The sequence below is a fragment of the Geospiza fortis genome, unplaced genomic scaffold, assembly GCF_000277835.1.
Source record: "Geospiza fortis unplaced genomic scaffold, GeoFor_1.0 scaffold85, whole genome shotgun sequence".
Lineage (NCBI taxonomy): Eukaryota > Metazoa > Chordata > Aves > Passeriformes > Thraupidae > Geospiza > Geospiza fortis.
This window is the reverse complement of record NW_005054358.1, coordinates 3458450-3471820: the sequence shown is the minus strand read 5'-3', so window position 1 is coordinate 3471820 and position 13371 is coordinate 3458450. Positions and strand designations below refer to the sequence as shown.

Here is a 13371-nt window from a genome sequence, read left to right as displayed (position 1 = left end):
AGCATCTGGAGGGACCACAAATGCTGATACATTTTGAAGAGAGCCAGAGGTCCATTTAACACGCTCGAGTTTCCCCCCTGGCAAGTGTGTGAGCCCTGTGGATAATCACTGTGAGCAGCAATACCCCATTCAGCTCACGTTATCTCACCCTCATTGCCAGCTGGGTGTGCTTGGCTGAGCCCTCTGACGACTTTCTCAGACCCACAGCAAACTCCTGACTGCAGCCCTAAGGTCTTTTTTAACTCCAGTATCTCAGAGGGCTTTCGAAAGATGTGTGAATTTTACCACTGCCCTCTTGCAGAAAAGAAAATGGAGCTAATGGTTCACAGCCCAGTATGTCCCCACCTGGGATCCTGCAAATTCACCTCTGTCAGTTCAAGGCTCAGTAAGACTTAAATTCCAAACAAACCTGCACGTTTTGGTAGATCAGTGTGTGATCCCTGGAGATGCATGAATTGGACTCAGCCTCCAGGGAGCTTAGCACACAGAGCATTGCCCCAAAACAGGTGGCAGATTGTAGTAATTCATAAACTAAAAACCTCAATGAAGCTGAGATAAAGAGACTCTTTTAAATATTATCCAACACCCACACCTGGGTAAGAAAGATTCATTTAATTATGGAAGAGGACAAAAGCCTTATTTCATATCACTGGATTTCTAGCTTACTGGATTTCTAACATTAACTGGATAGGTAAATACTCTGAAAATTACAAATATTTGTATGTAGAAAGAAAGGGTGTAGAAGTTATTCTTGCCTCTGCACTCAGATTCTGAAAATCCTTTGCCTTATGAGACAGATCAGACACAGAACAGCATCTCATGCAACATCACGTCTTGCCTAAGACAAAACAGGAATATGAGGTTTGTGAGGCAGAGCCAACCCCCATGTCCTGGTTGAAGAGCATGGATGGCAGGTTAGGAGGGTGCCTTTCCCTAAAATGCTGTCCTACAGCCTGGTGTGTCAATCCCTCATTGTGCAGTTAAGTGCAGTCCCTGGGATGAATCCCCAGCACAGGGACAGAGCCTCAGAGGCCATCTGGCATCAGGAGTCTCTCAGGATATCATCCCTGCTACAACCACAACTCACCTGCCACATTTCCTAGGTGGTCAAGATAAAGGAACCACCCAATGGGACTCCAGTGTCCAGCTGGGACAATTAAGATACAGAAGGAATTCTCTCGAGGGAAATATTAGACCCAGGAAAAGGCTAAGCTCTAGAGCAGCACAAGGCAGCAACATTTTTATAATAATCTCACACTTCTCTCAGTCAGCAGCGAGCAAGGCAGGAGGAACTGACTGATATATGCATATATTGCACAGCAAGCAAAGGCCCCCACTGGGCTTGAGCCAAAATCACCTTTCTTACATAAAACCCCCCTTTGACAGAGTTATGGAGGTGCTGTAAGGTTTGTTGACCTAGCTGGTGCTGCTGGTGAGAATCCAGGTAGGTTAGAGCCTTCTGGCTCTACGGTGAAGATACAGAGTAAATCAGAGCTGCCTGATCTCATGAGCCTCCCCACAACCCCTGCCAAGGAACAAGCAGCCCCTCGTGCAGGGGCCACAACGGGCTGAGAAAGAACCATGAGATGCCTCAGCCTCGGTGCTGGATCCCACCATGCTCAGGAATGAGCAGGGAATTAGGAAGGACACTGCCCACAGCAGGGTTCTGCAATGGGCACAGCTCCCACATAGCCCAGACCACTGCTGGTGCAGCTGCCTGGGGTAGGAGACCTCAGGAAAATGAGACCAAACCCAACCAGAGCTGCTCCAGAGACAAGTGGGGAGTGTGGCTTTCTGCTCAGAGGCTGGATGAGTCCTACAGATCATTTTCCATGAGTGTCATCTCAGATTTTAAAACAAGTTCATTTTGGCCGTGCTTGTGCCTCCTTTGTCTTTGTTTTCCACGGACATTCAAGCAGTGGAGATTCACACCCAAGAACCCCTGCAGACAGTGAATTTAAAGCTTGATGGCTTGAGTACTCACAGATAGACAATTAAAGAAGCCAGACAATGATCTAACTGCTATTTGTAACTCAGACCAAGTGCAAATAGGCAGAGGAGTGGGGTAGTGGAGACAGAAAATCATGGAGGCAGAAAATCATGGAGCAACAAACATCATACACTGGGTATTTTCTACCCTAAAGTGGCAACAACTCATTAATCCTGAGGACATGATTACCAAACTTCTGCTCCATAGAAGTGGCACAGGAGCAACTAAATGAGACAGATAAGGATCAGACTGCACCCTTCATAGTTAAGAACATGCAGGCACACACAGCAAGAAGAGGAAATTAAATGCAAAATGCTGCTGAGTAATAAATCTTAGAGTAGCTTAGTTTCTCTAGGAATGATGCCTCTGGCAAGACGTGTGAGATCTAGAAGTTTTCAAATCAAAGCTTGGTGGAGAAAATTTGATGGAACTGCATATTTCAATGGAATACACAGTCCTTTCAAAATAAAAATACTTTGCAAAATTGGGTTTATTTGGCCAAAATTTTATCCTGGAAGAGAAAATGGCAAGAAATTTTTAACACTATGGGAACATTGTGTTTTGACATTTCTGTGAGAAACTTTTTCACTTTTGCACCTTGAAACACTTTCCATTTTGATATTCAGAGTTGCTTTTGCCCTAGATTCTATACTAAAAGTGTATATTTTCAAATGTCAGGATTTAACCAAAGTTCATACGAGCTAAACAAAACATTTTGGCCGGCCTCAAACACTTTTTGTTTTTAACTTTCCTTCGTGGAGAATTTCAAAAGTTTCAAGTTTTGTTCCAAATGAAAACAAGTTTCAAAGTCTTGTAATCCTTGGCTAAGTGGAAAATCCACCTTCTACCCTGAGCTACTACTGCAAGTGATCCAAACTTTGCTAATGCTGTTTACTGGGTGATCCAATCACCCTCATACCCAGAGTGCTGCTTCCCAGGATGGAGCTTCCACCCACAGTCCAGGTGTGCTCTGAGCTGTGCCCAGCAGCCTTGGATATCCTAAAAACATGGAATGATTTGCTTTGGAAGGGACCTTAAAGCTCCACCCCTGCCATGGGCAGGGACACCTTCCACTATCCCAGGTTGCTCCAAGCCCCATCCAACCTGGCCTTGGACACTTTCAGGAATGGGGAAGCCACAGCTGCTCTGGGCAACCTGTTTTAAATTTAGGGGGTGAGTTGGAGTGAAACACAACCTCTGCTGGGCCCCCACACTGAGACACAGGTGTGTGGGGCAGAGGACATTAACCACTGTCCTATCAAGCAGCAGGGGCACAGCTCATTGAACTTGCTGACCTTAGAACAAGGGAGAGCTCCTGTGCACCAGCCCAAATAATATTCCTTGCAGAATAACTCCCACGTGCTTTAGTTGCAGGACAAATAAACCCTTAACATAAGGAGGTATTTGTATAATGAGTTTGCAAAATCCAGGATTGTCCTTGGGGCTCAGTGAGCTCACCTGTGTGCTCACGGTGAAGTGTGGCTGCTCCGGAAAGAAAAGCTCGTGAGGGACAGGCTGAAATAATGCTCTGCTCTTTCCAAACTGTGATTTGGGATGACTGACCTTTGCCTGGTACAATCTTAAATATGCTCCACCACACACACCCAGGGACATAACGGAAGGGACGTGTGGAGGAGTTAATGATGGAGATCTAATGGCACTGCACAAGCAGCCCTGCAGACCATTCTCCCTCCAACAGGCTCCAAGAGAATGACTTGCAAAACACCCTGAACAGGAGGGCTTGACGTGGTCACCTGCACTCCTGCTGCAGGGCACTTGCCCAAAGGGCAACCTCTTTCCAGCCTGGCTGCTGCTGCAGCCCACTGCTATTCACCACAAGTGAAGGCAGCACAAATCGGGCCCAAATGAAAAATGACTCCGCACTTTTGGAGCTGGAGTAGAGGGAGAAAACAGCTCCCCTGAGGAATTCGTCTGGCAGATGTGAATGGTCAGCATTTCTTGGCACTCTGCTGCTTTGTGAAATTCATGTTCAGCTCCTGGAATTCACTTAATTCATGGGCAGGGGCAGGGCTCAGGGGCCAAAACACAGGTATCTGAGCCAGTGGCATTCCTTCAGGGCACAGCGTTCCTCTGCCCGCTAGCTCTGTCCACGTTACATGCAGGTATAACCAATCACTCCCAGATTCTCCCCCTTGTCTTTGTGGCTCCCCCTTTGCTCTGTCCCACCATGAGTTTGTTCCCACCCCTGTGACTCACCTTCTGCCTCCCGTGGGCTCCAGTGCCCCGAGGGATCGCAGGGCATGGGAGAAGAGGCGCTGAAGGCGTATTGCACCAGGACTCTTCCCTCTGCACACAGATCACATGCTGATCCCACTTCTCTAGGAGGCCAGGAAAACAGGAAAACACACCAACTTAGTAACAGCTGAATGAGCTGCTTATTCAACTATATTAAAAGCAATAAGACTTAGAATTCAGGTCCACTTAACCCCCTTTTCTCAAGGCACTGACAGAAGTGTTTTCTGATGCTGACCTTCTGTAGATTTAAGTCAAGAGCCTGTGTAGAAAGCATTTTTGAGCCCTCTATCCAACACAAAATGACAGCAACCTGGGAAATCACATTCACCTATATTTTTTTCCCCTGCCCTTCACTGGACCAAACCATGACAAAAGAAAACACGTGTTGCTTAGGGGCTAGAGCAGAGAAATTTGCCTCAGGAGTTTTCGGATCTATTTCTGCTTTCACCATGGATCTATTTATTGCTTGAACTTGTAGTATCTTTAGGATTGTCCTACCAGCAAGATTGGCTGAGCAGTTAAACACCAATTCACAAATCACAAACTGGTTTGGGTTGGAAAGGACTTAAAGTTCATCTCAGTCTACCCTCTGCCATGGCAGGGACACCTCCCACTGTCCCAGGTGCTCCCAGCCCTGTCCAACCTGACCTTGGACACTGCCAGGGATCCAGGGGCAGCCACAACTGCTCTGGGCATCCTGTGCCAGGGTTTCACCATTCCCAAAGGGAGTAATTTCTTCCTAACATCTAATCCAAAACTACTCTCCATCAGTTTAAATAGTTTTGCTAATACATTCACATGATCAGTGTTTAAGTTGATGTAGACTGGAGTAACTCTAATATCCTCCATAAGGTTAAGGTGATTTCTATCAGCTGAGGATGCAATTCACACAGTTCAGCCCAATGTTCCTTGAGGTCACAAATCTGGAACTCTGTATGACCCAAAGTACATGGTTATTTACCCCAGTAAGCTGCTTACTATTCAGAATTAATTGTTCTATGTTAAAGAACACTTTCTGCTGAAATGGAAAGTTAAAAATTAATTATCCTAATGATCAAATGCACCGGAAAGGACAGAAGTTTTAGGCAAACACTTTGTGTGTAACACAGTGTACTCGCTATGCTACTCTAGTAAGAACGGCTTGAGCCAATTATTAAATAATTTATATCAACTACTATAATCAGCTATGCAAATTTTAACCATCATAACCACCACTGCATGATTTGTTTCAGCACTGCTGTGAAGAGAGGACAGTGGTCCTCAGGCAGAGGTTATTTGGGATCCTCAGTGGCTGAGCCACCCTGAGAGAGACAGTGGCTGGCTGAATTGTGCAGTGCAGGAAGGGATGCACATGCTGAAAACACCTGAAAAATACAACGTGGCAATGGGGCAGAATAAAGAAAAGGGAGACAAAGGTGGCCCTCTCTTCCTTTCATAGTCTGTAACACTGGTAATGAAAAAATGTGGGCATATTGTGAGTAACTTCTCTTCGTGTCTCACTTCACCCACCTGCACTACTGGCATGATACTGCCTCCCTATTTCATTTCTCAGCTGCCTATTTAGCAGAGGTTTAGGTGTCTGACTCAGCTTGCCTGAATAATACATGCAAAACCAAAATTTTTAAAAAGCCAAGAAACCTGAATAAATGGTCCTGAGAAATCAAAATGTAGAATTATTGTTGTGCAGTTGCTCTTCAGACACTTCCACGACCAGTCAGGATAGAGGTCCCTGCAATAATAATCCTTCAGTTTCTCTACAATGAGACTCCTGCATTAGCACTTGGTCCTGGATGAGGAGAGGGCTCTGGAAGCCAAGTTTCCACAATTAGGACTGCTTTTTACTCAAATTAGCAGCTATACAATTTCATCACAGGCTGCCATGGTGGAAAAAAACTGTAGGCCTATGGACAAACATTTCCTTTTACCAGTGAGGACTTGGAGGTAAGAGAGAAATCACAAGGAGCATCATGTGGGAAAGGCTATGAGCAAACTTTCTCTTTTTACTTTTCCAGTTTGGGAGCCAAACTCAACCCTGATGTAACTCCACTGGCTGAAAGGACTTACACAGGGGATGACTCTTGGGTTAAAGTTTTTGGTCTGCAGACTCTTGCACACAAATCCTATAAAGAGCCATGAATGTCAAACCTAATTATGGAACTGCGTTTACAGGCTTATGAAAACCTAAGCCAGGTCCTTATACCTTATGAAGCCATAGACAACAAGAAAAAAATGAGCATAAATTGGTTCAAAAACCACTATTAATTAGGAATGATAGCCATATCTGCCACCTTATACACAGTGGCACATGACTGCCCAAAGTGCAGGCTAATGGAAAATCTAGACTTCTCTGTTTTCTAATAAGCCAAGTACTGGGGAAATTCCAGCTTATGAAGTTCAGAGCACAGGAGGAATTCATTCCTACAGCATGATATTTCAGTGAAGTGGGTTCAAAATTTAAAGATTACTAGTGAAAAACAGACCTTTTCCTTCAGGGCCAGCACCAGTTCAGTAGGCAACTCAAAACCACTAAAAATCTGTCATTCCTTTGGGTAAAGAGTGCCTGTTTACAGACTAAATTTGAGCTGCTGTACTTGAAATTCAGGATTGGTCCTCTCCCCTCTAAGGCCCTGAAACTTTCCAGCAAGGTTTAACAGAGTGATTATCAAGCCCAGCCATCTCTGGGACACCACGCTGACCAAAATATTTGCTTGCTAAAAATGAGATTAGAATCAGATTCATGGAAATTAATGCTGTCACCTCAATGAAAACTTGGAGAAAGATGCATTCAAAGATTTCTGCCCAAATTTGCTGCAGAGCCCCATGACAATAACTGTTCACATCTGCCCACGCATCTCAGACAGGAGGTGCATGAATGGATGTTCAGAGACAGCAGATGAACACATCCAATGGATGCAGCCAGGAAATGAAGAGACTTCTCTCTTTCTGGCTTGTTTTCACTTGTTTCTTTTGCTTTATTGTTATTTTATTATTACATGTTATTGTGTGTGCATTTTTTCATGCTTTTTTGAAAGGGAGGACGGAGAATGGGAAGGATTCCTGTGGACAGGAGCTACAAGAAGAAATGCTGGTTCTTGATATATTTGATTATTAGGGATGTCTGGGAGCCCAACCAGCTGCTGGAGCTTAGGGTCAAAGCATCTTGACAAATTTACATGCAGGTAAGTGACTCTCTAGAGTGAGAGAGCAAATATCAATAGAACACTCTGAAGAGGGTCCATCAGGAAGAAGGTTTTACTTCTGTGCTTAACTCTTGTGTCTACTTTTGCTAAATGGTGAGAACACAGGAGAGCCACCCCCAAATTTACAGGAGCTAGGAGTTAATATTGCTCTCTGCCCCTAAATCCACGTAGCCTATCAGGTAATTTGAAGACCATATGAGGAAATAATCTAATTCACCTATGACAGACTTGCATCTAAGCAGGGAACAGACACACAGTCTTTACTTCCATGCCCCATCTTCCTTCAACCTGTCAGGACCTCCCACAGATACAGCCAGCCCAGCGCTACGTTTTTAAACAGAAGGCTAAATTTTCCCTCCCTGACTTTCATTAAGCAGAGGTCACTGCCTGTGCACAGCTCTGGAGAATAAAAGAGACATAAAAGGAACTTGAGTTACGCCGAGCACGCCCACAGCAGCATTGTAATTGGGATAAGGAGTGAGCTCTGGGAGTGAAATTCCTCCTGTTCCCTGCTTCCAGCACTCGGAACAGTCCTGGAGCAGGGAAGCTGGACCCAGTTTTTTCTCACCCAGAGTGGAGGTGTGCTGCAGGACCACACCTGATGTGCTCCTGTGGGAGCCCCCTGACGTCAGGTCTTCATTAACAACTGTTTTGCGCTGGAGACCTCCTTCTATTGGGCCACAACACTTGCTAATGTAGCCAGAGCCATTCATCCTTTGAAGGCCCTTTTACACTGTCAAAACAGCAAGGAAGGGGCCTCTGTGCATTAGAAACCAGGCCCAAGGCACTCAGCAGCTGAGTATCAGTCTTCTGTTTTTTACATGAATAGTCCCATTGAAGTGAATGAGTTTATTCATTCAAGTGAGGCAAGTAAAATTTGGGCCAATGGTGTGCACTTTGTGTAAAAATATCTGCAAAGATTTACAGTATTCCCACACACAGATAAGATTATACTTGGCCAATTTTACCTCCTACTTGTCTTGCACAGTGACCCAATTTCACAAATTGATACAGGCATGAGTCTCTGACCGAGCAGTGCTGGACACGGCGGTTCTGGAAGTTCAGCACGTGGGCTTTTCCAGGATTAGTCACTAGAATAACACTATCATCCTTGTTTTGATTAGCAGATCAAAAATTTGGGCATGTTTTAGACAGGATCATTTATATGTTTCAGTGACATTTTTAAATGGTCACGGCAACATTGCTGTATCTGTTAGCAGTGGGAATCTCATTTTAACAAGGAATTGGACTCAAAGTATTTGAGGCTGTCTCTTTAAATCTCTTCAGTAATACTGAGCACACAGATTTGAAAACCCAAAGGACGTTTTTTTCCTGGAAAATCATTCTTTATTTAACATATGATAACTCTGTTATGAAATTTTAGATTTAACAGGCTATCCACTGTGTGTTATTTAAGAAGCAAGTAACTAGAGGTTATTAGGAACATATTGATTGAGTTATAAGAAATATGTAATAAAGTCATATTTGGTTACATAACAATTAACTCTGCATCAATGTGTTTTTTAGAGGCAGATGGCATTTATTTAACACACAATAAGCATCTTCTGAAATCTAAATTAAATTGGAGAAACTTAATTTACTTAAAAATGATTATGGGCTGAAAAATTCTGAATTAATTTTCAGAACTATATGAGTCCTTTTTGCAGGTAGGGAATAAAAGGATTTGGTTACAAAACCATAATTAAAGAAAACACTGTTCAGAGCACAAGACCTCTCTTTATCAATTCCTGACAGGATTTGATTTCCCTCCCCATATTAATCTGCAATAAGGGTGGAAAATCTCATCTGAGCAGAAAATAACAGCTCTCTACCCAGTGGGATAAAGCACAAGCTGGCCACTGAAATGGCCATGATGTCCTAGCAGGGCTGGAAGGAGTTTCATCCCTGATGGAGGCAGTGGTTTCAAGGTGCTCTCCCAGCACAAAGCAGCAGTGCTGAGGCAGCTTTTTGGGTGCTAATACGCTTGTAAATTTGGCCTCCTGCGCTCTGAACTGCTGCGGTCCTGAAGGACACTCCAAGTTTGCTCTCTATAAAACAACAAAGCAAGAGGTGGAGAAGAAGTGCAAGCGGGGATGTGAGTTAATGGTAATGCGAGTAGGTCATTGATTTGGGAAGTTCTCTGCCAGGACTCCCATAGCTCCTGCAGCTCATCCAAGAGCTGCATAAGAGCATTTAGACGAACTACCCACTTACTCAGGTCATACTGGGGCAGAATTGCTCTGAATGTGGTGTGCAATGAGGTGCAAGTCCTGCCCAGAGCCCTCCATTTTCCATTATTGATATCACACAGCTGCATGCCTGCCAGACAGCAATACACACCCCTACACTGACCTACAGGACATTCACATCCTATCCAGGGGGCTGGGACTTTGCCTAGGACGCAGAATTTGTCCCTGTCCCCAGTCCAGCCACCTCCTTGCCCATGAGCTCTGTGTTGTAAAAACAAGATCCACTTTGTCCTTGTAAAGGGAGGAGGGGGGAAGGTGCAGGCACGTCTGAAGCCCACAGGTATTTGTGAGCAGCAACAACAGCAGGAATCACAGGGCCGGAATCTTTGGCTGAAAATTCCTCCCATAACATATGGAGAAAGATTTGCCCTTTACATGGCAAATCAATGGCCTTCAACTGAGTGCTACAGGCTGAGAAAGGAAGAGCAGACAACAGATCAATAAACCTCCTCAGTATGAACCAATTTAGGAAGGAGCCTTAAGCCAGGCTGAGCGCAGCACATGACCAAGCTGCACTCCTGGTTCTCCCCTTCCCATTTTTCCAGCATGAAAGTACAGAGCAGAGCATGATCACCTTTCAAAGAAGTGGCCATCGATGGGTGGAAACCACTCGAGGGTGACAGAGGTGGAGGTGCGAGCCACAATCTGGGGCGCGATTGCCACGGGGGCCGGTTTCTTGGTGGGCTGCCAGCTCTGGTAGACCAGGTCCAGGTAGCAGTGCATCCTGGCCACCTGGTTGGGCGTGAAGGAGTCGGTGCAGTCATCGTCTGCAATTCAAACAGAAGCCTCGTCAGCCACGTGGGACAGGAGGTGGGAGCAAGGGGAAGAATTACGACCTGGTGAATGGCAGCTCCTTGGAAAGGCCGGGCTGGGATCCCACAGCACTCCAGAGTTAATGGTCTGTGAAGGAATTAGCGCAGCCATCACTTGTGGAGGCAGGTGAAAGGAAACAATGGTTAAAAAGGAAGGAAATAAATCAATAAATGTTCCCTCCCCCTGACCTGGGATACACCTGAAGCACCCAGAGATCATCTCTAAATGAGGCAGAGACACGGAGGGGAAGAAACAGAAAGCTTCAGTGCAGCACCTTCTGGGCCACCAGTGGAGTTCTGGGTTTAAAATAATTTCACATTTAAAATAATATATCTGAGAAAGAATGGAAGGGTAAATGATTGAAGGGTAGTGTAAGGAAGAAGCACTGACTGGGAGTCATGCAAACTCTGGGCAACAGACTGTCAGATCTCTTAGATATAAAACACAACAGAATTTAAAAATACATAACTTTTAAAGTTCTTGATTTTTCTAATGAGCAAATAAAAATGTTCTGAAAGATCAATTCAAAATATCATTTCAAACATTGATAAAAACATACGTTTTTGGTGCAGAAAATAACTTTCATTCTATAAAATTCTCCCCCATTACCACTATGATTCTAACCCCTTTCTGAACTTTTCACAAACATTTCTTGATATTTCTTATTTCTTTTTTCATTCAAAATGGAGGAATAATATGCTGGATGACTTCCCATAAATATCCATTTCTCATTTCATCTTGTTTTCCTCAAACATGATTTGGCAACAAGAACACATCCAGTGCCCTCTGAACACCATACAGCTTTACAACTACAATGCCCCAGAGAAGCAGAAAATTGCTGTTTCTCTATTGTGCAGATCCCAGAGGGAATAAATATGTTGTGCAAAGTCACCCAGCAAAGCCATGCTGAGGAACTCGATGCTAAGCACTTCAACCATTTTTCTGGTGTTCTTCCCATCAGATGAAAAGCTCTTGAAAACACAGAGTGTTTCTTCACATGTGCCTGCAGAGTTCCCAGCCCAGCAGAGCTCGGTCCCAGCTGGGATCCAAACAACAATGACAGTTCTGCACAGGTCAAGTGCTGCACTTCTCTGGGAAGATGCAGGTCACCGGAGGCTGCTCGTGTAAGTTCAATATTGTGACAGCGTTAGGAGGTGCTCTGATGTTTGCAAGTCCGTGCCCTGTGGTACTCCAGAGGAACAAGAAAATATGAATTTCTTCTCAAGACAAACGAGTATTTGCTGGCTAATTTAAAACCTGGCCACATCTTCCCAGAGATGCAGGCAAAAGGAGATGGCTCTGGTTGGGATCCTGCTCAGACTCCAGCCCTCCCACAGTAGGGACACACCAGCTGGCGTGTTTTCCTGTGTCTCTCCCAATCCCACTGAGAGGTGACACTCCTCTGATCAAACATGCACAGCAGAAAGACACACACCGCCCGCTTGATAATATCTACAAATCCCTGTGGGTATGCAAAAAGCTGCTTTAATGTGACATCTCTGGATTTCCTCAATAATTATCGATGGTCTACCCCTGAGCACGCTGTAAAAGCCATAAATATTCGTCACGGAAGCACAGAAGGAGACAAAGGCCCTTAATAGCCATCATAAAAGAACAATAAAATATATATAGGACAAAGCAGTGGGACAATGGCACAGGAGAAAGATGACCTGCATTCTCAATCTGTTTAAACACCAGCACAGCCTGTGTCCAGGGGGAGGGAAAGGGAGGAGAGGCAAGGGAGAAAGGTGTTCCACTCAATATCAAGAAAGGTTCAAGATCTTCAGATAAAGCAATAATCAGAGAAATTCTATACTTTGCTGGAGTGATTACTCCAACAGAATTCAGAGGAAGAATTTGTAATGATTTCATGAAAAGTCATCTAAAAGACTAACTTGTCTTTTATTTGGGAACACCACAGCTATTTGGACTTGTAAAAATAATTTACAAGTCCTATTTCTCACACTACCTAATCTTTTGGCCATTGTAACTTGTTATTCCAGGAAAAATAAAAAATTATCAGTCAAAGTCTGTGCTTTGCTCAGGGCTGGGGGTAGCTGGACAGATGGATGGGACAGGAACAGACAGACAAATACAATAGGATCAAGCTGTACATGAGCAGCAAAACAGAAATGAAAGAAAGGCAATTCCTAGAACTGCATGACCTCAACCTACATGTTTCAAAGGTATTTTGACAGCAATTTGATATCCTGCTATATTTTACTCCGCTGGCAACAACAGAAAAGCAAACAGATTCATGCTTGAGCTCTGGAGATATCTATCATGTCGCTTCACTTAATTTTTCACGGAAAAAGAAGAGGTTTCAGCTCTGAACACCAGCACACATGTAGCTCCCAGGAGCAGATGGGTATCTCTGTGGTCTGCCTCTGCCTCAGCTCCCGAGTCAGCTGGCAAGGCAAGTTCTCTTCGGAAGACAAGAGCTCAGAGTTTTGAAACAGGCACGTTCCACCCCTCACCACATCCACACGAGCAGATTTGGTGGGAGGATTTTGTCATCTGGAGTGGCCCTGTCTTATCCGAGGGATGTTACCATGGGGCTGGACTTGGTGCTCAGGCTCCCTGCCTGACCACAGGCACCACAGCACTGAGCACACTGAGGAGCTGACTTGGTGTGTTAGTCCCTGAAAGCACCCTCTAAACAAATAGAAAAATAGAGAGAAAACTCGGCATTGCTTTTAGCTAGTGCCACAAAGGGCATAAAAGCATTTTGGTTATAAATCATTTCAATCCATGCCCCACATGACATTAAACACTTTGCTTCTCTACAGTTTTATTACAGAATAAGCACTCCTGTGACCTTTTGAGTGGGAAATCTGTGTTTTTGCCTGGAGTATAAAGGTGC

The 13371-nt window shown here is 44.5% G+C and overlaps 1 protein-coding gene across 2 annotated transcripts in view; it reads right to left on the bottom strand.

The window, feature by feature from the left end:
* The window catches only part of PAPPA (pappalysin 1), a 178281-nt gene that overhangs the window by 106958 nt on the left and 57952 nt on the right, over positions 1-13371 (bottom strand). For both annotated transcript variants that reach the window (XM_031059238.1, XM_005423806.2), the window contains exons 5-6: positions 10270-10462; positions 4208-4329 (exon numbers count right to left, since the gene is read on the bottom strand). In XM_031059238.1, coding sequence (XP_030915098.1) covers positions 4208-4329; positions 10270-10462 — 315 coding nt within the window. The remainder of the gene's footprint in view (positions 1-4207; positions 4330-10269; positions 10463-13371) is intronic.